The 24604-nt window shown below is 46.7% G+C and overlaps 1 protein-coding gene across 2 annotated transcripts in view; it reads right to left on the reverse strand.

Moving 5' to 3' along the window:
- The window catches only part of SLC67A1 (solute carrier family 67 member 1), an 81134-nt gene extending 56876 nt beyond the window's left edge, over positions 1-24258 (reverse strand). For both annotated transcript variants that reach the window (XM_073578544.1, XM_073578543.1), the window contains exons 1-5: positions 24193-24258; positions 19404-19685; positions 12598-12695; positions 10774-10919; positions 7702-7834 (exon numbers count right to left, since the gene is read on the reverse strand). In XM_073578544.1, coding sequence (XP_073434645.1) covers positions 7702-7834; positions 10774-10919; positions 12598-12695; positions 19404-19514 — 488 coding nt within the window. In that variant the 5' untranslated portion in view covers positions 19515-19685; positions 24193-24258. The remainder of the gene's footprint in view (positions 1-7701; positions 7835-10773; positions 10920-12597; positions 12696-19403; positions 19686-24192) is intronic.
- Positions 24259-24604: the final 346 nt, after the last annotated feature.

Consider the following 24604-nt stretch of genomic DNA (forward strand, 5'->3'; position numbering starts at 1 on the left):
TCACAGGTCTGGCAGTACTGACGAACATCATAGGTTACCCCCGGCCAAAAGAAGTTTTGTGTCAAACGATGCCTGGTGCGACTGACGCCGAAGTGCCTGGCCAAGGGTATATCATGAGAGATTCGCAGTAACTCCTGCCTATACTTCTTGGGAACTACCAGCTGTTGTTTTATAGTGGGGCTCGTCCCTGTGTGGTGCTGCTCTGTGATCTGGTAGAGGAGTCCCTGCTTCCATGCAAACTGTTCCCCTTCCAGTACTCCTCTCCCCTCCTGTGCCTTCCCACGATATCCCTCCAATGAAGGATCCTCAAGTAACTCCCTCTTAAATTCATCTGGGGTGGCCCAAGAAATGTGTCTGGCTATGGGAATACGTACAGGGCTGGGATATCTTACCTGGGCCTCCTCTAAGTGTGATTCCGCCTCCGCAGCTCGAGCTTGTCTCGGGTGGTCACAGGATAGGTCTCAGCCAGAGGGGCCACCGAGAATGCAGACAACATGGGCCCCAAGTCATTTCCCAGCAAGACATCTGCAGGCAAATCCTCCATCAAGCCGACCTCAACAAGGCCATCCCCGAATCCCCAGTTCAGGTGAATCCTGGCAGTGGGTAGTCGATGTATAGCTCCCCCTGCTACACGGACTGCCACTGTCCGGTCCGTCTTCTCTTGGTCCCGGACGAGATGAGACTTCACAAGGGTCAAAGTTGCCCCGGAATCTCTTAGTCCCTGCATACGTTTCCCATTAACCCACACAACCTGTCGATGCTGTTGTCGATTATCTGCCTGGGCTGCCTGCATGGAGTCTACTTCATGCAGCACTTCCTCCATCTCTTCCACCCCTTGGTAGGTCGTAGCCCCCAATGCCGGGTCAGCTTCGCCTTGGTAGCAGTGTACAGCAGCCCGGCTGAAGGTAGCTGTTCCCGTCTTTGGCCACTGGGTATGCTGAGTCCGGTTGGGACATTGTCTTTGCAGGTGGCCCAGCTGACGACAGGTGTGGCATCGCGCCCCAGGGGGACTGTGGTAGGCCGGGTTTCTAGCTGGTCCCCCTACAATCTTCGGTGGTCTGGGGCCCTCCAGGTCCATGGGCGGGCCCCTAGTGACCACCTTTGATCCGGACAACTGCGGCCTCCTGGCATTATGATGTTCATCAGCCAGACGAGCGGCTTCCTCAAGAGTTGTTGGCCGCCTGTCCCGAAGCCATTCCTGTGTCTCGGGGTTTAGTCCATTAAAGAATCGTTCTAACAGGAAGAGCTGGAGGACATCCTCCTTAGTGGTTGCTTGGCTCCCTTGTACCCACTGTAGCAGTGACCGCCGTAATTTACAGGCCCATTCAGCGTGGGTATCGGTTACGCGTTTTATAAGTCCGCGGAACTTTTGGCGGTAGGCCTCTGGTGTCAGCGCATACCGGGCCAAGATCACTTCTTTGATCCACTCATAGTCCATACAGTCCTCATCAGGTACCGTGCGATAGGCGTCTGCTGCCCGGCCTGTCAGCTTGCTGGCCAGAATCTGAACCCGTTCCTCCGGCTTCACTTGATGAAGGGCACACTGCCGCTCAAAGTCCTGCAGAAAGCCATCAATGTCTTCCTCTGCCTCCCCCAACTGTCGGAAGGCATTATACTGGATCTTTTTGTGGCTTACTGTTGAAGATACCTGGTCGAAGGCCAGAGCTCCCCCTGCTCGCTGGCTCTCCTCTCTCCGCTCTGCCATCTCCATTTTGGCCAGCTCCACTTTGGTCCGCTCTGCCATCTCCATCTTGGCTAGCTCTATCCTGGTCCACTCGGCCATCTTTTTCTTCAGATCAGTACGCACATCAGCCATCACCTCTCGTATGATCTCTACTGCAGGGTTTAGGCCATAGAACGCCAGTCTGTTCTTTACCTCCCTCTGGAATTCGGTCTCCTCCACATTCACATTGGGGGGCGCTGCACTGTCGTGTTCCATGATGGCTGCTATCAAATCCGTTTTTGTTTTGTTGCTGGCGATCAACCCTCGGGCTTCCACCAGATCTTTTAATGTAGTCCTCCTTAACTTCTGGTAGTTATTTTCCATTCATTCCTTTCCTCCTGTAGAAGAGGTATCATATCCCGCTGTCTGCCACCAGTGTAACGGGGTCTACCCAGGCTGGGGTACCTCTTTCAGTACCACCCTGTGTTTTCGGAGGTCCGCTCTGCGTTGGCTGGAGTCTGAATGAATGACGCTGGCTGGAATTCCTTGGTTACATGGGCGCATATAAAAGATCACTGCTTCTCCATGTATTTCCAGTCTGACAACACTTTACTCACAGGACACAGAATATATCACACAGATACAGAGGGCAGGCCAATAGAAAAGCGGCAGGCCAGACATGCATTACAAAAGCCGCAGGTGGCCGGAGCCTGCCGATGTTTACTGTGGAAATTACAAAGGTGGGGGAAGGGCGGACAAAAGGAGAACATCGTGTCCCCTCTGCCCAGAGGTGCAGTCTGTGGGTTGATGCATTAGGGACATGCATCTCACATAGAACCTATTATTCATACATATAACTGCACAACATATTCTGGGTGCTGAGTGGTTCTGTAACACATAACAGCGACAAACAGGGTGCCTGCAACAGGTAGACTGGATGCGCGCAACAGACAGAGAATGCACGACAGACTGAGAGCGCGCAAAAGACTGACAGACAGACTGGGTGTGGACGACAGACTGACAGACAGACAGGGCCCACGTCAGAAAGACTGGGAGCGCTTGACAGAGACAGGGCGCGTGCTACAGATAGACTGAGAGTGCGAGAAAGACTGACAAACTGGCGCTCACGACAGACAGACTGAGAGTGTGCGACAGACTGACACATAGGGCAGGCGCAACAGAGAAAGTGCACACCGGAAAGACTGGGAGTGCGTGGCAGAGACTGGGAGTGCGCGGCAGAGACTCGGAGCACGCAACAGAGACTGGGATTGTGCGAGAGACTGGACGTGCGCGACAGACAGACTGGGAATGCGCAACAGACTGGGCGCGCATGACAGACAGATAAAATCTTTGTTGTCAGTAGCCCATCGCTCTGTGTAATGTGATGCTGATAAAACTCTGCTTATTACCATTCGTTCTGTGCACACAGAATTCCTCTTTTTCACGTAGAAGCCACTTCACGAGATTCTGGCATTTTCTTGATTTTTTGTGCCGCAGCATCTTATTTGTTAACATTTTTTTCTTGGACTTTTCCATAAACATTCTTACTTTTTTGCATTTTTAAGCGTCATTTTAGAGGTTTTTTTTTCTATGTTTTTTATCCATTGAGCAAGGAATAAAACGCCTCAAAAATGCGAAAAAAAAAAGAAAAAAAAAAACAACACCCAGGCCTCTTTGTGGTGTTTTTATATCCTTTCCATTGAATCCTACTGTGATGTCTGCAGCGGCTTCACAGCGATAAACTGACAGGTAACTTCTGGTGTTTTTGGAAACCTGAAGCTAAAAAAGCATGAACGTGTGAATTGTAATTCAATTTTCAAAAGAAATGAATGAGATGAGTATTTCAGGCATTTTTTTTAACAATTTTTCAGGTTTTGGGTTTTTTTGGGGGGGCGAGAACTTGCTCCAAAAATGCCTGAAAAAAAATAAAAAAAAACACTCAGTGTGAACATAGCCATAAGTCGCATAGATTAGGGTTAGTGCCTTCCTTTAATTTGCCATGACACTGAAAGACCAGCAGATACGATTTTAATGATTCATTTTAAGATCTCTGCTTGCTTTTACTGAAACAATCTAAGTACTAATCTGATACTTCTCAGAGCTGAGGATTTGTTACAGTTGCATCCAGTCTAAACAATCCCAGAACTTCAGATAAATACATTGTACCTGCACTGACAAACTGTAGCAAGAAGCGTCTTGCTACGGGGGCAGCCCAAAAAAAAAATTACGGTACTTTTTTTAAAATTAAAACGATCTTTGGTCTCCATATGTGTTATGTCAGCAGATGACAAATACTGTGAAGTCGAAATGTCGAGAGTTTTCAGATATAGAAGAAAAAAATGATCCGGACGTTATAAGAATGCGAGAAATGTTTGCAATGTGAGGACAATAAACAAACCTTGATGTGTCCCCAGGAAGAAGTGACAAGGTGAAGGAGTGGAGGCGGCGGCAGGTAAGATACCGGTGCACAAAATGGCATGATGGCCCTTTAAGAGAAGCACTAGAGCTGAAGTGGTCGTGACAGTGTGCAAGACGCAAAAGGCAGCAGCGCATGGATATCTGTTATATAGGAGGCACAAAGCCACAAATATATGCAGCGACTGGAAAAGTTCTTTCTCTGTAGCCACCACTAGAGGGAGCTCCCTGCATACAGATTCTTACAGCTCCCATTGAATCCTATATTAGCGGTGTACATCCATATACTCCTTTACATTACATGTAAGTTAACAATATAAACTCTTGGGAGGGGGGCGTGCTGCCTCAATGTAACTGGGAGTTTTTTGTAAAGGCCTTGAAGCTGTGACGCTGATGTCTGTGTCGTCTTCATAGACAATTAGGAGTTAACGTTTCGATCCACCTCTTTAAAAACATCCTGTCACCAGATTTTTAGTGAGTAAAACAGTGTAAAAAAAAAATCTGATGGGTTCTCTTTCACAAAGTCCAGCTGTAGATGAGAAGGGCCACACGACCTCAAGTGGTCACACCAGTAACTGTTTCAGTGCAGTAATTGATGTGGCCACTGGAGGTCAGTATGGCTCCCAAAGTATCTGAGACAGTAAAGGGGAGCTACTGTATACTTCCAAGTAACTCTTCAGACTAAGCTGTCCTGTGTGTGTAATACCATCTGTGGCCATTATATGACTTGCATGCTGCACTTTCATTATTTTTCTTCTGCAGGCTCAATCTTTTAACTTGCAGTTGACTGGCCAATCATTGGCCGGCAGCGGACGTCGGTGTGCAAGTCACCGGTGGCACATGGCAGTCAGCTGCCGGCTTCTGCACCGGTTATGGAAGAGGACGCTACGCGTTGTGGGGGATGGGGAAAGGAAGGTGAACTGTTTATTATTATTTTACATTTGTGGGAGAAGAGACACAGAACAGAGACATTATTACTGGAAGAAGCCCAGGATGCGGGACATTATACCAGGATGGGGGGCATACATTACTGGAAGGGTCGGTCCAGGACGGGGGATATTATACCAGGAAAAGGACCAGGATGGAGGACAATATACATGGAAGAGGCCCAGAATAGGGGATATTATACCAGGAAGGGGCACCGGGATGGAGGACATTATTCCAGGAGAAAATGAGACATTATAGCAGGAAGGGGCTCAGGATCGGAAACATTATACCAGGATGGGGGACATACATTACTGGAAGGGTCCAGGATGGAGACATTATACCAGGAAAAGGACCAAAATGGAGAACATTATACCTGGAAGAGGCCCAGAATAGGGGACATTATATCATAAATGGGCCCAGGATGGAGGACGTTTAACGAGGGGAAAGAGAAACATTATACCAGGAAGGGGCCCAAGATGGGGGACATTATACCAGGAAGGGGCACAGGGATGGAGGACATTTAAGCAAGGGAAAGGGAGACACTACTCTGTCCTCCTCCTCCTGGACCTGTCCTCTGCCTTTGACACAGTGGACCATTCCGTATTACTACAGACCCTCTCCTCTCTTGGTATCACAGACTTGGCCCTATCTTGGATTGCGTCATACGTAACAGACCGGACATTCAGCGTCTCCCACTCACACACCACCTCCTCACCTCGCCCCCTATCTGCCGGAGTCCCACAAGGTTCAGTCCTAGGGCCCCTGCTCTTCTCCATTTACACCTTCGGCCTGGGACAGCTCATAGAATCTCACGGCTTTCAGTATCATCTCTATGCTGACGACACACAGATCTACATCTCTGGACCAGATATCACCTCCCTACTAACCAGAATCCCTCAATGTCTGTCTGCTATTTCATCCTTCTTCTCCCCTAGATTTCTAAAACTTAATATGGACAAAACAGAATGAATAATCTTTTCCCATCTCACGTGACCCCCCCAACGGACCTATCCATTAAAGTAAACGGCTGCCCACTCTCTCCAGTCCCACAAGCTCGCTGCCTCGGAGTAATCCTTGACACTGATCTCTCTTTCAAACCACATATCCATGCCCTTTCCGCTTCCTGCCGACTTCAACTCAAAAATATTTCACGGATCCGTACATTCCTCAACCAAGAATCTGCAAAAACCCTAGTCCATGCCCTCATCATCTCCCGTCTTGACTACTGCAACCTCCTGCTCTGTGGCCTCCCCTCTAACACTCTTGCACCCCTCCAATCTATTCTAAACTCTGCTGCCCAACTAATCCACCTGTCCCCCCGCTATTCCCCGGCCTCTCCCCTCTGTCAATCCCTGCACTGGCTCCCCATTACCCAAAGACTCCACTTCAAAACCCTAACCATGACATACAAAGCCATCCACAACCTGTCTCCTCCATACATCTGTGACCTAGTCTCCCGATACTTACCTGCACGAAACCTCCGATCCTCACAAGATATCTTCCTGTACTTCCCTCTTATCTCCTCTTCCCACAGTCGCATACAAGATTTCTCCCGCGCATCCCCTCTACTCTGGAACTCTCTACCCCAACATATCAGACTCTCGCCTACCATGGAAACCTTCAAAAAGAACCTGAAGACCTACTTCTTCCGACAAGCCTACAACTTGCAGTAACCACCGTTCCACCAAACCGCTGCATAACCAGCTCTACCCTCACCTACTGTATCCTCACCCATCCCTTGTAGATTGTGAGCCCTCGCGGGCAGGGTCCTCTCTCCTCCTGGACCAGTCGTGACTTGTATTGTTAAAATTACTGTACTTGTATGTATTATGTATACCCCTCCTCACATGTAAAGCGCCATGGAATAAATGGCGCTATAATAATAATAAATAATAATAATAATAATAACATTATACCAGGAAAAGGACCAGGATGGAGGACATTTATACCTGGAAGAGGCTCAGAATAGGGGATATTATACCAGGAAGGGGCCCAGGTTGGAAGACATTATACCTGGAAGAGGGCCATAATAGGGGAAGGGGTCAGGATGGGGGGACATTATTACAGGAAGGGTCACAGCATTGGGGACATTATTACTAGATGGGGGACATTTCTGTAGCGGTATAGGGCACTCCCTGGTATGGAGATCAGGTGCTCATGTAGGCTTCCAACCCGTATACCAGCCAGTAAGGAACTCGGCACTCCAATTGCAGTGAATAGAATTTTTTTTTTTTTTTATAGCAATCCAAGTAGTTAACGGTTCAGTCCTAGTATTTGGACCTTCATGAGAAGGCAATCAGTTCTGATGAAGGTCCTAATACTAGGACCGAAACGTTAACTACATGGATTGCTATTTAAAAAAAAAGTTGTTTAATTCACTGCAGTTTGAGTGCGGAGTTCCTTACTGTCTTGTAGATGGGGACATTGTTACATGAGAAGACGAACACGTATGTCTTCACAGGATCTGGAACGCTACAAGGGCCCATACATCTGAAGAAGATGCAGGTGGGGGCCCAAGTCCAAATTCTGCATGGGGACCCTCGGACTCTAGTTACGCCGTTGTCTATCATTGGGTCAGGCGCACAGGGGCCCAATAGGTAAGGGGCCCCACATCCAGCACCATAGCCGCTTCTCTTATAGACAGAATTATTGTCTGCCCGTTTGTCTGTATCCGCCACTGTATAGAGAGTTCTCACCCAAATCTTGTAGCCAGGTAGCCTCCCAGTGAGGATCCAATGATGATTCCTAATCCGAAGCAGAGGCCGAGCTTCCCCAGAGCGCCGGCCCGTTCCTGGGCCGTGGTCAGGTCGGTTACAATCATCTGAGCCCCTATCAAACATGAAAGAATCATTTTTTTTACTGTAAAACTTTAAGTTTTCCAAGATAATTTATTTTTCATTGTTTCTCAGAGTTTTCAAGATCTCTGCTTTCTGTTCAATAGAAACTTTCAATATTGACTCTTGTGTGATACAATCGCTCCTGGCCATGCCAGCGCTGGAATAATGCACTGCAATTTAGCTGTATGTCCATCACATGAACCGGACAGATCTTTACCTCCTGCAGCCTCCTGAATGAAGGCAAGCAGAGATCTTGAAAACTGATTGATACAGAAGTTGCAGATTACTGCTCTTCAACAGGATGAATATAGTAGTAAGGAAAGTAATGGTACAATGTCTCCATCTAGTGGGAAAAAAATAATATTGCACCTTCACTTCTGGGAGCAATTTTTTTTTTACTTAATGCATATATTTGGGAGTAAAACTAATTTTTGCAATAGCTTTTACGAGGTATTAAAAAGTCCTCTTACCCATTGGTATAATGCCTATACATTACACCAGGGCCCCGACGCGCGTTTCGCATTTGCTTCCTCAGACTGTGGAAAAATTGACACTAATATGTCTTGTTTTTGTGACTATAAATAAAGGATTTGTGTACTTTTCTGTAAACAAGATAAAGGATTTATTTAAGACGTTATCCACAATTTTTCCTACCGGGGATTTAAGCTCCCAAATGTTCTTTATTGCTATCTATGTTGTATGGAGAGTTTCTCTAATCAAGGAATATGGTTTCTTTATTAATCCACAATTCTAGCTATGTATTCACACTCCAGACATTTGTAACATTCTGCATAGGGCACTTGCCTATACACTCCACATTCAGTGTACTCAGTGTTCTGGTTTGCAGGACGGGGTCTCAAAATGTGAAAGAACAGCCATCAGCTATAGTGGAGGTGTGGTCTTGTTTGGGTGGGGGAGGGTAGATAGTATCACACTGCTCTAGTGCGGCTCAGTGTGGACACTTACCCCTCACCCATCGCTGCACCTTCACCTGCACCAGTTAAAAGAAAAAAAGGTTTTGCCACCTTGTTTGCCAATTGAAAATAGATTGAATGCACTCAGTAAGGCCAAGGTCACACGAGCGTACAAATAAATCGTCCAAGTATCTTTCAGAAAACTCATTTGTCATCCATCCATTTTTATACATCAGTTACTAAATATTTACAAGACTAAATGCAGTTTCCTATGATATAATGTATCTGTAAAAATCAGGTGCCGTACGGTCGCTCAATATTTATTCTTATTTTTTTCACACACTCGTAGACTTAAAGGGGCGGTCAGAAACACAAACTAATTTTCATCCTGAATCCCCATCTATGTGGTGCCATAATCTAATCTATTTTCTAATATAATTGCATAAAAAATTCCTTAACGCTATCTAACTGCTCTATATATATATTTTTACTACTTCCTTTTTGATGATGCTTCGTTTGAGAATCCCAGAGCGTTATCAGGAGAGCAGAGGTTGTACTCACTGTGGCAGCCTCTTACCTCTCCCTAAAACGAAGCCTCATCAGTGACCTCCTTTTCAGGAGCCGGGCTAGTCCCTACTCTACTGAGCATGCATCGGTTGTCAATTTTGACATATGCTCAGTAGATTCTTGTCACTTTGCGCTCTCTCACCGGCTCTGATCAGAAGTAACGAGGCAGCACAGAGCGCACCGTCAGTACGCATTGTAAGAAGAATACCCGGCATGCAGAGACCAGTGCCGTCCCTGCAAGTGATGTCACTTGGGAGGGATGCACGACTCTGGTCTTTGCACACTGGGTATTCTTCTTTCAATGTGTACTGACAGTGCGCGCTCCTGCTGGTTCGTTACTTCTGATCAGAGCCGGTGAGAGAGCGCACTGTCACTGTGCAATGATAAGAACAGTGCACAGTGACAAAGATCTACTGAAAACCAACGCATGCTCAGTAGACACAGATTAGATATTAGAAAAAACTTTTTGACAGTTAGAGTGATCAATGAGTGGAACAGGCTGCCACGAGAAGTGGTGAGTTCTCCTTCAATGGAAGTCTTCAAACAGAAGCTGGACAGACATCTGACTGGGATGATTTAGCGAATCCTGCTTTGAGCAGGGGGTTGGACCAGATGGCCCAGGAGGTCCCTTCCAACTCTACGATTCTATGATTCTATGACTAGCCCAGCTTCTGAAATTGTGGTCACTAATGATACTTCAAAGCAGGGAGGGCGCAGACACTGCAGCACTGATTGCAGCCTTTGCCCCCTGATGACGCTTTATTTGAGTATCCCGCCTTCTCCTATCAGTCCCTGAAAAATGGATAGCACACAGATGTCATCCGAGTGCAGTCCTGCCTTTTCATAAATACGTAGATTTGCATTTTCGGGTTTGATCCGACACTCGGATCAATATTGGGCCTTTCTTTTGCGCTGAACAATCACGGACATGTGACCGATCGAGTGCTATGCGTGAAAAACACGAAGGCAAAATACGACTGTGTGAATGAGTCCTTACTGAGGACAATCTTGTTAGATGGTGTGATAGGCTCGGCCATTTAGCCAGTGAGAAGGTAAAGCGCTCACCACGCCCTCGGCATGTTTTTTAAGAATTTTTTATTAGTAAAATCGTAATGAAAAAATCTCTTCCAAAAACGTTTGACTCTAACTGTAAGGGGGATGGAGTGGAATCCCCCCTTTTCTTATTTAGATGATGAAATCATTTTTGTTTGCACATTTTACTCTTCTAGATTGTATCGGAATCTCCCCAAATATTCCACCAGCAGATGATTTCCCATAAACGCTTCCAGCAGTCGCCACTAGGGGGGGAAAGAGCTACATGCACCTTGTGCCCAAATTAGGGACATAGGTAGAGGGCGCCACCTTGTGGCTGCTGCAGGAAGTCAGGTTTATTGTTTCATTCTGTCCCAATATGAAAGAGAAGAACGATATCATCACGCAAGCTCAGTACCTGGAAGACCATGCATGAAAACCGATGGGAGCCGGGACAGGAACAGGAAAGGAATGTTGGTGGTAAATGCAAGGATCAGGTAATAGATGGACGCAGACAGGAAGGAAAGTGTGAGCGCCGCGCGAGGCCCATACTGATCTGAAAACCTGGAAGAAAGTAGCACACAATAAATATTTGACTGTTATCAAGGAACATTAATTTTATGGAATGTGCACTCACTCAAATCCAGACTGGCTGCTACATAGGGTGTATACGGCAGGGTATATACTCCTTGATATCAGGTATACACTAACAGTATAGTCATACAATTCACATCAAAGTAGCTAATTGATATCAGAAGAAACATGCAGTTGACTATTGGACCTGAGAGTTTTTATTTTTTAATTTGCATAAGATTCCCCCATGAAGAAGCTGGGTGAAACGTGAGCATCGGGGCAGAAGTCAGGAGTTACCTGCACTCTTTTCGTGCTGCGGTTTCCTATACTAGTAAAATCATTTATCACTTCATTTTTTTCAGCTAGCATTCACAAGTGACTTATCCATGATAGGTAGTCAGATAATTCTCTCATTTCATGATTCCTGTGATACGGTCAAGGCCTCCAGTACCAGACGCAGCAAAGCAAACCCACAGCATTATGGATCCTCCACCATGCTTAACCGTTGGTAGGGTGCTTTTTTCCTTATAAGTTTCATTACGCCACCTGTAAACAAACTGTTGCTTTGCATTGCCAAAAAGCTCTATTTTTGTCTCATCTTTCCACAGAACATTTTCTCAGAAGGATTGTGGTTTGACAAGATAGTCTTTGGCAAAGATCAGCCGTTCTTTTTATATCTATTCTTCAGCAATGGATTCTCCCTTGGCCTTTGCACATAAAGCTCTGCTTGGCTTAGTATACGGCGTATGGTACTTGTTGAAATCATGACCCCAGACTGTTCCAAAGTTGGCCTTCAGGTCTTTGGATGTTTGACGTGGTGTTTCTTCCACCATTCGAACCAAACTTCGAAGATATCTCTTGTCAGTTTTCCTCTTCCCCCCCAGGTACAAGGAGGCTCTTGACTTTACATGTAAAGACAGTTTCTCGTGACATTATGAATGATTTACGTGTGTCCCGGGATTCGAGGAGGTCACTGACACTTTACCTTTAAGACTCTAGGACAGAAGTGACTGACCTCAATACGGCTCCTCAATCAGAGCACAGATCTACAAACTGTTAACGATTTCTGGAAAGTTATTGCATCGTCACGAACAGAGATGAGGCCGGTTACATGTGGCTGAATATTACTAGGGAAAGCCCCTTTAAATTCTCCTTTATTGTAATTTAGTACCCCTAAAGTCTAGAGTGGGGGGTGCTAATGAGCTGATCAGTCATAGTGTACCTATACCAAGAGCTGACACTAACAGCTGCCTCCTACAAGAAGAGAGCACTCCTCTCCTGAAACACTCTGCACTGCTACTGACCTCGCTCTTTTAAATGTATTTCCCAGACTGTAACTTCCCACCTCTGGTCATTATCCCCCTCAATAAAATGATCACATGAGCAGACAGGTCACTGCTACACACGGGATCAGCACATTGCTCGGCTGAAACACTCTGTGCTGCTGTCTTGAGCCAAAGAAACACATACTGAATCCCTGTTATAGAAAGAAAAAATATTTTCTTCCTAATCAGCATCACATGAAAGTAAGGCGAACTGAAATACTCTGTGCTGCAAGTTGGCGGTTGAACGACGGGGGGGCATAAAAAGAGCTTTTTTTATCTGAATGATTCTGCTTCACCCCAAATATATATATAAAAAAGGAAAAATAGTATTACAAAGCTTGTACCTGCCAAAAATAGGGCCTCCCACAAGCTGAAGGATGCCAAAGACGGTCTGCAGGTATCCAAATCCGACTGTATCCAAGCCGAGAGTCCTAGCGAGATACTGAGGGAATAAGAGAACGGATGTATCATATAAGGAAAGCAAAAAGAATATTTATATGGCGGCAAATAGTAGAAACGTTAGGGGCATCATCTGCAGGAGAAAGAGGGATCTACAGGGGAGTCCAAGAGATCCCTGTGGGGTAAAGAGGGAGCTCTCATCTCTTTCCCCAAAAGATCATTACCCTGTGGAGGAGTGGCCATAACCTTATAGGACGGCCAGAAGGATGGGGCTGCACCGCGTCTTGGTCACATCTCCGTTCGCTACAATGTAGCAAAATATAAATGAATGAGGTCTCATTGCAACTCTGATAAGTCACAAAAGTCTGCTGCGATACACTCAAGGTTACAGCGTGACACATTCACTTGTATTCTGCTGCGACGTAGTGAACTCTCGCCACGCGATTTATGTAGTGACAAAAGTCGCCATGTAGTCGCTGCCTTACGCAGGCTGCAGACGAGCATAAGCTTCAGCCAGAAAACCCAGTCAATAAAATCATCCCAGAGCCTGGGAACAGCGCAAACTGTACCGCTTCTTCCCAGGTGCCGGTATGTGTCACACGGATATCACATCCATGCAAACAGCTGGCACACGGACCACGGATCTCATCAGTACTGGCGAATGTGACACACGGACAACACACGGACACGGACCATTTATCTCACCAGTACTGGCGGATGTGACACACGGACAACACATGGATGGCACATGGACCACGAATCTCACCAGTACTAGCGGATGTGACACACGGACAACACACAGATGGCACACAGACACGGACCACGGATCACACCAGTACTGGCGGATGTGACACACTGACAACACACGGATGCCACACGGACACGGATCTCACCAGTACTGGCGGATGTAACACATGGACAACACACGGATGCCACACGGACCACGGATCTCATCAGTACTGGCGAATGTGACACACGGACACAGACCACGGATCTCATCAGTACTGGCGGATGTGACACACGGACACGGACCATGGATCTCACCAGTACTGGCGGATGTGACACACGGACACGGACCACGTATCTCATCAGTACTGGCGAATGTGACACAAGGATGGCACACGGACCAAGGATCTCATCAGTACTGGCGGATGTGACACACGGACAACACACGGATGGCACACGGACACGGACCATGGATCTCACCAGTACTGGCGGATGTGACACACGGACACGGACCACGGATCTCATCAGTACTGGCGGATGTAACACCCGGACAAGACACGGATGGCACACGGACCACGAATCTCACCAGTACTAGCGGATGTGACACACGGACAACACACGGATGGCACACGGACACGGACCACGGATCACACCAGTACTGGCGGATGTGACACACTGACAACACACGGATGCCACACGGACACTTATCTCAGCAGTACTAGCGGATGTAACACATGGACAACACATGGATGTCACATGGACATGGTCCACCGATCTCACCAGTACTGTCGGATGTAACACATGGACAACACATGGATGTCACATGGACATGGTCCACCGATCTCACCAGTACTGGCGGATGTGACACACGGACAACACATGAATGCCACACAGACACGGACCACGGATCTCACCAGTACTGGTTTTTCCAGTACAGGAATCACCAGGACATGTGAAGGAGACCTTACACATGGTTCATCTGTTACAGAGCAGTGAGGGTCCTGCTGCAGTTTTAGATTGAGGGAGGACATGATGTTAGAGACAGCAGAAAGACAATCACAGGTATTATGTAAGTAATACAGGGGTGATGTCAGGAGACAATGTATATAATTGGGTCATCAACGTAGAGATAGGACTGAGAAATTAATCTACTGTTTGTCCAATAGGGGCAGTGTTCAGGGAGAGGAGGAGGGGGCCTAGGACGAGCCCTGAGGAACCTCGATAGTAAGGGGACGAGGAGAGGAAGAGCAGCCAGCAAAAGAAACAGTGAAGGAGCGGTCAGAGAGGTAGGATGAGCAACAGGAGAGAAAGGTGTCCTTGGGTCCTCTAGAGCGGAGCATAGTGAGGAGGATCTAGTGATCCACAGAGTCAAATGCTGCAGAGAAATCCAGGATAATCAGAAGGGAGAAGTGACCATTAGATTTAGCTGTTAGTAGATTATTAGAGACTTTAGTGAGGGCAGTTTCAGTGGAGTGTAAGGAGCGGAAGCCAGATTGTAGAGGGTCAAAAAGAGAGTGATATGAGAGATAGTGGATTAGACAGGACACAGGAGTGGACCAAGAGTTCCAGGAGTTTAGAGATGAAGGGGAGATTAGAGACAGGTCCAGGCTCGGACTGGCCCATAGGGTAACAGGGCAATCCCCCAATAGGCCCCTGTTGTGATTTGGACCCCCAACCCCACTGTATGGGCAGTACTTGGTATAATTCGCTTGATTCATTCTGTACAGAAACAAGCAGCATCTCATCATTCATTAACCAAACTACTAAGTTTATTATTATATAGAGATATCGGTAAATTTGTGAACGGGGTAGTGTAATATTTGTATGCAGGTGAAAAGTGGGCCCCCAAAGTCAATGGTGCTGGTGGGCCCTTGGCACCTCAGTCCGACATTGGACAGGTCTATAGTTAGTGTCATACTCACGCCCAGACTGCAGGGCGTGAGCCAGGGGATTGTGGCCCCACTGTGCCACAAGCCAGACTACCCTGGAAGGGGCATGACTAAGACAGCTGCCTTGGTGTTCACTGGAGCCTCTGATGGTGAGGTCAGGTTTGTGTGGCAGGCAGCTGTCAGGTGCCACTCCAGGGTGGTGTCTGGCTGTGGCTGCTGATCCCACTTGGGGAGACGGTGGCACGGCTGAGACACTGGCAGGCAGGTATGGCTGAGACACAGGGCAGGCTGGCACGGCTGAGACACAGGGCAGGCTGGCACGGCTGAGACACAGGGCAGGCAGGCATGGCTGAGACACAGGGCAGGTAGGCATGGCTGAGACACAGGGCAGGTAGGCACGGCTGAGACACAGGACAGGTAGGCACGGCTGAGACACAGGACAGGTAGGCACGGCTGAGACACAGGACAGGTAGGCACGGCTGAGACACAGGGCAGGCTGGCACAGCTGAGACACAGGGCAGGCTGGCACGGCTGAGACACAGGGAAGGTAGGCACAGCTGAGACACAGGGCAGGTAGGCACGGCTGAGACACAGGGCAGGTAGGCACGGCTGAGACACAGGGCAGGTAGGCACGGCTGAGCTAAGGCAGGTAGGTACGGCTGAGACACAAGGCGGGTAGGCACGGCAGACGCACGGGGCAGGCAGGTGTGGTTTATGAAAGAACAGGTAGAGACCCATTCACACAGCGGGTGCTAGTACTGGTACTGACAGGAAAGAGTGGAGTATGATGGAACAAGTTTGGACTTGTTCACAAAGGAGGAGCAGGTACGGGTACTGACAGGAAAGAGTGGAGTATGACAGAACAGGTTTGGACCTGTTCATACAGGAGGAGAACTGCAAGGCTGCGGAGAAGAATAGTAGAGCAGCAAGAGGTTCTGCAGCAGCAGAACCAGAACCAAGCAGAACCGCAAGAGTACGGAGCACAGGCAGAGCCTCAAGAGTACAGAGCAGGCAGAGTTGCAAGAGAGCGGAGCACGAGCAGAGCCGCAAGACTGCGGAGAAGAGTGGTAGAGCAGCAAGAGGTTCTGCAGCAGCAGAACCAGAACCAAGCAGAACCGCAAGAGTACGGAGCACAGGCAGAGCCTATAGAGTACAGAGCAGGCAGAGTCGCAAGAGAGCAGAGCATGAACAGAGCTGCAAGAGTGCGGAACACATGCAGACAGGGAGGACACAAGGAAAGACTCACCAGGGAAAGAAGCCAAAGACATGGAGACAGACAGAGGTAGGACAGAATTCAGACAAGGTAACAGTGCAAGACAAGATACAAGACCAAGGACACAGGGACCAGAGAATACACAGGTACAAAGTAAGGCAAGAACAAAAACAAGAGACCAGGATATTCTGCCTCCTGGAGGGCAGACAGAGAAATAGCAAGCAAAGCTAGGAGTAATGCCTCCAGAGAAGGAGGAACACAGAACAAGACCTGGCAGCTCAGTAGCAAGACACTGATTTAACACGTTACACAGGCAAGGTTCCACTGGGTGGAGCTGCCCTAAATACTAGAGGGCTCATGGTAATTGGTCAGGGACACATTAGACAGGTGCACCCTGACTCCATAAGAACCAGAGAGTTCTGGCGCCACCCCCCTATGCACACAGCCAGGAAACATGTGAGGCCATGCAGCGATGCCAGCAGGGTTGTTACAGTCAGCGGCGGAGTTCTGGTCGAGGGATGTTCTTTTAAGTCAAGGGGTTTTGATTGCATTGAAGGGGGAAAGATACCAGAGACCAGAGGATAGAGAGAGGTTAAATATTTTAAATAGGTGGGTAGTGACAGCCGGGGAGAGGGACTGAAGGAGATGTGAGGGAATAGGGTCACAAGTGCAGGTTAAGGGATTGAACTGCTAGCTGTTGCAGCGGGAGCAGGACTGTGTATTACAAGCCCTCCTTTTGTTGATTCTGGAGGTCCACTGACAACGCCTGTATAAAAATATACATCATGGTGCAGAAGCCGGCACTCCACCCCAGAAAGGGGTTAAGGTTAGAGTGGAGCAAAGAGATTCCAGCAGCCATTGTCATGACACAGCTGTCGAGTGACCTGGGACCAGGGGCTCCTTCCCTGATCCAACCACTAGGAAGCGCCCTAGCTCAACCTATTCCCCGGGATACTTCTGAAGGTGAAGATGCCAAGGCCTGCACCCTTGCTTATCTCCTGAGTTAGCCCTCCCTCTGTTCTATTCCCCCACTGAGGGAAGAGGGGTGCTACTGTGCAGTATGCAGTGCAGTACACCAACTGGACAAACAAGGCTGCACAAACAAGGGTTAAGAGAAAACTCCAGGCCTACAAAATATTCACGCACATATAACAGAGGAATGCACTGGGGTGTGGAGGTAGGGGAATAAACCAAAATATAGAATGACAGGGAATTACCACACACAGAAACCAAGCAACATTCACAAATAACTCCTCCAACTCTGCTTCTCATATGAACACCTCTCCCTTCATTAGCCATGCAGCAAATGCTAGCTCTGACAAGGATTTGTAACAGAGCCCAGATTATAAAGGGGTAAGGAGTGGTTAACTGAGCTCAGGTGTGAACACAGGGATTTTCAACATGGCAGATTAATCCCTGTTCTGCCAAAAGGAATAAACACCATTTAAAATGAAGGGAAGTGCTTCTTCTCAGTGCTGGAATCCAAACAAAAAATGGAGCCAAGAGCAAAAAGTACCAATATATAGTTTTATTTTGTATTCCAAAAATTTGATAAAATTCAGGTATAATAATTCAATAGTTCAAATACAAAAAGGGAGTCAGCGACACTTAGTATCACCACATGAGCAAGGAAAGCTGAACAATTGGCAATGTAAACATAATTGCATGTATAAATGAATAAATAGAACTGGTATACTGCACAAAAATAATCAAACAAAAATTGTTTGGTTACCCACCAAAGGAATGGGACAAAAATGTGCTAAGAATGCAAAAAATGACTACCATATATAGAGAAGCACAAATATCTCTTTTTAATCAAGTGCATAATGCAAAATTAACAATGCCACTATATAGCAAAAAATGCAAAAAATCCTCTCAGTGATCAGAAAGTGCAAAAGTGCATAATTCAGTGATCCTGGAAAAAGACCTACAAAGCAGAGAGAAAAAAAAGTGTGTACCTATTGGTGGCGACCCAATATAGAGTATACCTGCTATCACGTGTCTGTAACAAATAGGGCAATCACTATATGAGTCTATAGAATAAACCTCAAGTGAGCGTAAAGAAAAAAGCCTTAGTCCAATATAGAGTATAACTGCTGCCCGTGATAGCAGAAAGAGATGCATACATGCAATAAGAACAATCATAAAGTGGAGCCAAAGACCAACCTTGCTGTCATGTGGAGAGGATTATGCATTTTTTGCTATATAGTGGCATTGTTGATTTTGCATTATGCACTTTACATGATTAAAAAGAGATATTTGTGCTTCTCTATATATGGTAGTCATTTTTTGCACATTTTTGTCCCATTCCTTTGGTGGGTAAAATAGGAGATTCACAGGGTTCTTATCTGGTAGCTGTGGACTACTGATTTAACTGCTGAATCGGGATCTTGCAAACCTTTTTGCTGAATTTTATCCTTTTTGATGGACTGACTGGTCCAAATGTGTCTTCTATGATCCCATTCATGATTATGTTGTAACATTTTCTACAGTATGATCACATCCCTCATCTCAGCTTCTCAGAAGATGACAAATAAACTTTCTCTCACTCCAACATTGCAGTTATACCTGTCTGCTGCCACCACTAGAGGGAGCTCTCTGCGCACAAATGTATACTTACTGTATAGTGAGCGCCCCCTGGTGGTGGCTTCAGGCATAGTTGTAAATTACTAAACACATATAAACATATTATTACATTTATGTGCTTAAAATGTTAGACCAAAAATCAGAATTTTGACCATTAATTTAATAACCATGGAACGCTTGTGCCAGATATTTCAGGGGGGTTGGAGCTCATTTTTAGTTTTCGTTTTGGGCCTTTTTGTACAGTCCTGTACAGGGATCTTGAATATGGTGAGAAATTGAAATAGAAAGTATATTATACATTCTGCAATGATGCAAGGGAATTTATATGTAGACTTACCGGTGTCACCGCAAACTGCATGAACAGACAGGAGACATCGAGGGCAGTCAGTAGGTAGGTGACCCTGATGACCTGGTCCCCTGGTTTGGAGGTCCCTGGATCAGTCCCCATTGCTGGTGTTACAGTGTAGTTTGTGTGTTCGGCACTGACTATGGGGAAAACGTCAGATTCTCACAGTTTCTTCTTTCTCTATATTATGTGCAAAGTTCATGGCTGACTCCTCCTTCCCTGCATGGATTACGAAGCGCAGTGATTTAACTCTTCCTTTCTGTAACTCTTTGACTGCAAAACATAATAGCTAATCACTATGGGACTACAAATGTAAAAGGCGTGCATACTTTTGTAACCTTGCTTGTGCTAATGCATTGGAATAAAAAAAAATAAGTCAACCCTGCTAAGTCTTGTTTCAGAACGTCTTCCCGTTCTGTGTATACAGCTCCTGCGTAGACTTTTGATCGGACCGCACAGGGTTTATCCGTACCGCTATGGGGGCTACCAACACCCCAGATGTGGATTTATTAGCCACCAAGCAATTTAATGCAATCCTGACATAACACATAGGCTATGTGCACACGCTGCGGTTTTTGCTGCGGTTCCGCTGCGGTTTTGGCCCTGCAGAACCGCAGCAGTTCCGCAGACATGGTACTTTACCATGTTAGCCTATGGGTTTTCAAAACCGCAGTTCTCACGCTGCGGTTTTTTCCGCGCGGTTTTGCTGTGGGGTTTTTTCCGCAGCATGTCAATTATTTCTGCGGATTCTGCTGCGGTTTCACACCTTTAACATAGTAGAGGTGTGAAACCGCAGGGCAAAACGCAGCAAAACCGCAGGTCACTTTACCTGCGGTTTTACCTGCATTTCTGCGCGGAAAAAACCGCAGCAGAATCCGCAACGTGTGCACATAGCCATACATGTCAGTCCTTTGAGGTGTACGGGTGTATGGTGCGGGCTCAGGAGCTGAGCTTCATACATGGCAGGTGCCGGCTGTGTTATACAGCCGGCTCCTGCCTGTAAAGCTGCAATTGGAGCTGTTTATCTCCGACAGCGGCATTAATGTGGTGCATCTCTGCCGGGGATGGGAGACCATTATTGAAGGCCTCTTTCGCTGCCATCTTTGTGCTACCATGAAGCCCAGCCTGTGATTTCCTAGGAGATTGTGATTTTAGTATATACGCAGACGTTTTTACTATATACCAGCCCCTTCAGTGACGTCCACCACCATTAAAGGGGTGATGTCAGGATGAATCATCAGTAGCACACCGCTCCCCAGTCCCTGGATTCCTGCTTGGCCGGAGGGGGGTGTCCTACTAATGATTGACAGTTCAGGTGGTGGCAGCTCTGGTTGGAACTGAGACGCCTCCCGAGCTGCTATCAGAGGCAGCTTTGCTTGTGCAGCGCGGGGAGACCGAGAACAAAGGAGTAAATTGCAAAGTTGCTTGTTTTTATAAGTAATTTTCAATTTTATCCATTTATGAATTTGAGACAATCCCTTCAAAATTCGCTCTTTCCCACCACAAGATAAAGATTGAGAGAGCTGCAATATGATGTGGGTAGAATCCTCCGACAACCTAGAATCACGGAGAATAGGAATAGCAGGAGCCAAATACTGAAATCCAAAAAAGTAATTGTGTGTTTACACACATGCAACAATGTGACACATATTATATCGCTCATTATCGACGTGACCAACGGAGTCATCTACAAAGTATACAATCACGTCTGTTTGAGCAGAACATGCAGCATTGTGCCTCATGGGTGTGTGCACAGGGCATGTGATACGCAGAGGACTGAATTTTCTTATCATAGTCACAATTCTCTTTAAATAGAATGAATAATATATTATGAACATGAAAGTCATGGGGAATATGTAAATGTTTGTGTGGATTTCCTACCAGACTCCAAACCCATACTGATAGGGAATAGAGATTGTGAGTCCCAATGGGCACAGTGATGATGTATACAGAATATGTATGCGATATACAAAAAAACAAAAACAGTCAACTATTCATCACCTGTGGTCCAGTGTCCATAGAAGCTAACCAGGCACTGCTTTCCTGCTGGCTGATACCTGCATCTACCACTAGGGGGAGCTTGCTGCTTAGAGATTTTGCAACTGCTCCTGAGCTCCCCCTAGTGGTGATTGCAGGCAGTCAATGTTTTATTATTTATGGCAGTGTCTGCCAGTGTCCAAGAAAAATAATTGTTCTGTTCTTGAAAAAGCTAGTTCACATCCGAGACACACTATGGCTCAATCCGAGACTATGGCTCAATAGGTTTTATATGTTTAAAGGCAATTATGATTGTGGACACTGCAGTTTTTGTAGTCAAGACATCTCAATATAGATTATATGTTGGAGGTGAATAAAAATTGAAATGGAGCGCCCCCAGGGTCTTTGCCAGGTCGGCGGGGTACTCGGAGCTGGGCCCGGTGGATTTCAATGGGAGTTGTCACGGTAGCTGTGACCCGGTCCGTGGCCCTGGGCATCCATTGTAAAAAGGGGGAAATGTTGAGTGTGTGGATGATGATTAAAGTTTATTAGTGAATGATTCGTGACGCCACCTGTGGTGTTCGGCAATGAAGATGTTAAGCCGACGCTGCAGACAGATCCTCTGGGACAGATGGTGCGGTGCAGCAATGATGTTGTGGCCCTCCACAGGTAGGGCAGTAGTCCCAGGGCAGTGTAGGTGAAGAGATAGGGAGGAGACGTAGATGGTGCGGTGTCAGGCACAGCGATGTAGCAGTGCTAAGTGTGTTGGCGCAGGAATAAGTGGAGGACACCAGGGCATGTAGTTCCAAAGCTTTACTCACAGTCTGTTGTGCATACAGGTGCTCGCCTCGGTGCAGTGTCCTCTGGGTCAGGGGCTCAGTCAACCTCCAGGCAAGATGAAGTACTCCGTTCCAACACTCCGCCAACATAAATGCCTTTTCTGAATGTCTCCCTTTTACGCCTATAGTGAAGTACTCTCAGTACTGAGTTACACTGGAGTTCCTCCTGTCAGATGTTCCTATGAACTCTACTTGTAGCCTGCTTCGGGGACTCCTTGCTACCAAGTCCCGGCTCACTAATATGTTGCTGTTGTGCCCCCAAGTCTTGTGTGGGAATAAAGTGGTCACAACTTCTATTCCTCCGGTGTCTGCTGCAGGACCATTATTATCCATAGAACCTCGGGGACCGGACCCCGGCCTTGCGCTGTGAACTTGGGAAGGGTTCTGCTCTAACCCTGATCCTTAGTCCTCCTCTCCTCATGTTCCGTACTAATCCTTCCTTCTTATGGAGAGAGTCAGGCTTTCTCCATGTCTCTTTCCTGTGCCAGCGGACCCAGGTCACTGAGGTCGGCTGCAGCACTTCCTTCATCCATCCCACTCAGGGGATCTTCACTCCTCCACTGACTGTCAGACTGACTAAATCCTAAACTCTTCCCGCTCTTTTGGTGCAGACTAACTCCACCCGCCTCCCAGCAAGTTTCGTGTTCCAAGCAGGGAGCCACCAAAGGTGCTTTGCTACACTCCTGTGTTGTGTGGGATGCAGGTGTTGGAGTGTGGTCAGGAGTCTCCACCTTACCTGAATGGTGGGGTACAACACCTCAGGAGGAGGTGCAGTACCTCTGTGGCGACTGAACCCTCAGGGGCGCCACAAAAGCATCAATGTGAAATCAGAAGCGTAGCTAGTGGGGGACTTGGATGCTCATCTAGTGCCCCAGATCCCCTCCACTTTCAATTATATTGGCATCTACAGGTAGTATTGAGGCAGAATGTAGTGTCTTGCGACATGTCCAGCTCAGCTTTGCTACCTAGTGCCTGACCGTCTACTCAGCTCTGCTGTTTCTGAGTGCTATCCACAATTCCAACTCTCCTCCTACAAGGCGCCAGATTGCCTTGTCCGATCTGACTACTTGTGTGCCATCCGCACATCCAACTCTGCTACAACAATGTGCTTGATGGCCTATTCATCTTTGCTTTTCCTGTGAGCTAGAAACACTGCTAGCTCTTTTTCGATTGTCTACTCATCCCTGTTTTTCCGGAGATCTGCTATAACAAGGTGCCTCACTGACTACTCAGCTCTGCTCTCCAGACAAATCTCTGGCCATCATGGCTTCCAAAACAAAAGTGGACTCATCCCCGAAGAGGACAGGCCTCCATTACAGCCTCAAGTCTCCTCTGAAATTGCAGTTTAGGGGCCGACTCGTGTATGTCATCCTTCCTCCATACTAAACCCAGAACTACAATTCTCAGTACAATAATCCAGTGGACCCATCAGAAAAGCGACGCACTATCATTATTTAACTATTTTTTTATGCATATGAACCTATCAGGATAAATAGTAAGACTTCATACTAAAACATCAGCTGCATTCATGTATACAGCAGTTATTTCCACTTTCTGATACCTTTTGGGATCACAATTAAGGGAATATAACTTTCCAGTAAAGGACCCATTCGTTTGATATTTTTCAGAACGGATGGCAACTGGATTTGTTTTTCTTTTTTTTTTTTTTTAACGTTGATGGTTATGGGAAAAGCATGGGCATCCATTTTTTTTTAGCACTGCACGGTTTCAAAGACACCTCTAATAAATACGGATTTGTTGGAAAGGAACCAAATTGGATACAAAGCGAAAACTAAAGTATTAATTTGCAAAGTATAAACTTTGGTTTCGATTTTTTTTCCCCCATTTGCTTGTTGAATACTGCATCTGTTACAGATGGACGACAACTAGACATGTGAACTGAGCCTTAGAAAATAGCAGATTAGCTTCTAAAGGAAGCCAAAGAAGCAGAGTGTCAACCTCACCTTCTCTGAAGGGTGTCGAAGAAGCTACAGATGACTAGTTACCAGCAGAGAAGCCTCCATCACTGCAAGAAGTGCTATCATCTAAGCAACATGCGCAAGAGTCAATGAAAGGGCATGAGCAGCCACACTAGGGGGCGCTATGAGAACATTGCAAATGCAGATCCTGGCACTTTATTTACATAGTAATGTTGGATAATACCTTCAAGAGTTTTCAAAATCACCTCTTTTTACAACTTCTAGGCACCGCAATGGGCTCACATGTGGTGCCAAAATCATGCATTTATTTGCCGAAAATATTTAGAACTATTTTTACATTTCTATGAGGTCAAAGCAGAAATTGTTTAATTTTCATCAATATTTCAGTGACATTGATGTTGACGTGGTGTTTGGAGTTTATCAATGTGCAGTCGAT

This window comes from Dendrobates tinctorius, unplaced genomic scaffold (assembly GCF_039654945.1).
Source record: "Dendrobates tinctorius isolate UK_male_01 unplaced genomic scaffold, ASM3965494v1 ptg000059l, whole genome shotgun sequence".
NCBI classification, from domain to species: domain Eukaryota; kingdom Metazoa; phylum Chordata; class Amphibia; order Anura; family Dendrobatidae; genus Dendrobates; species Dendrobates tinctorius.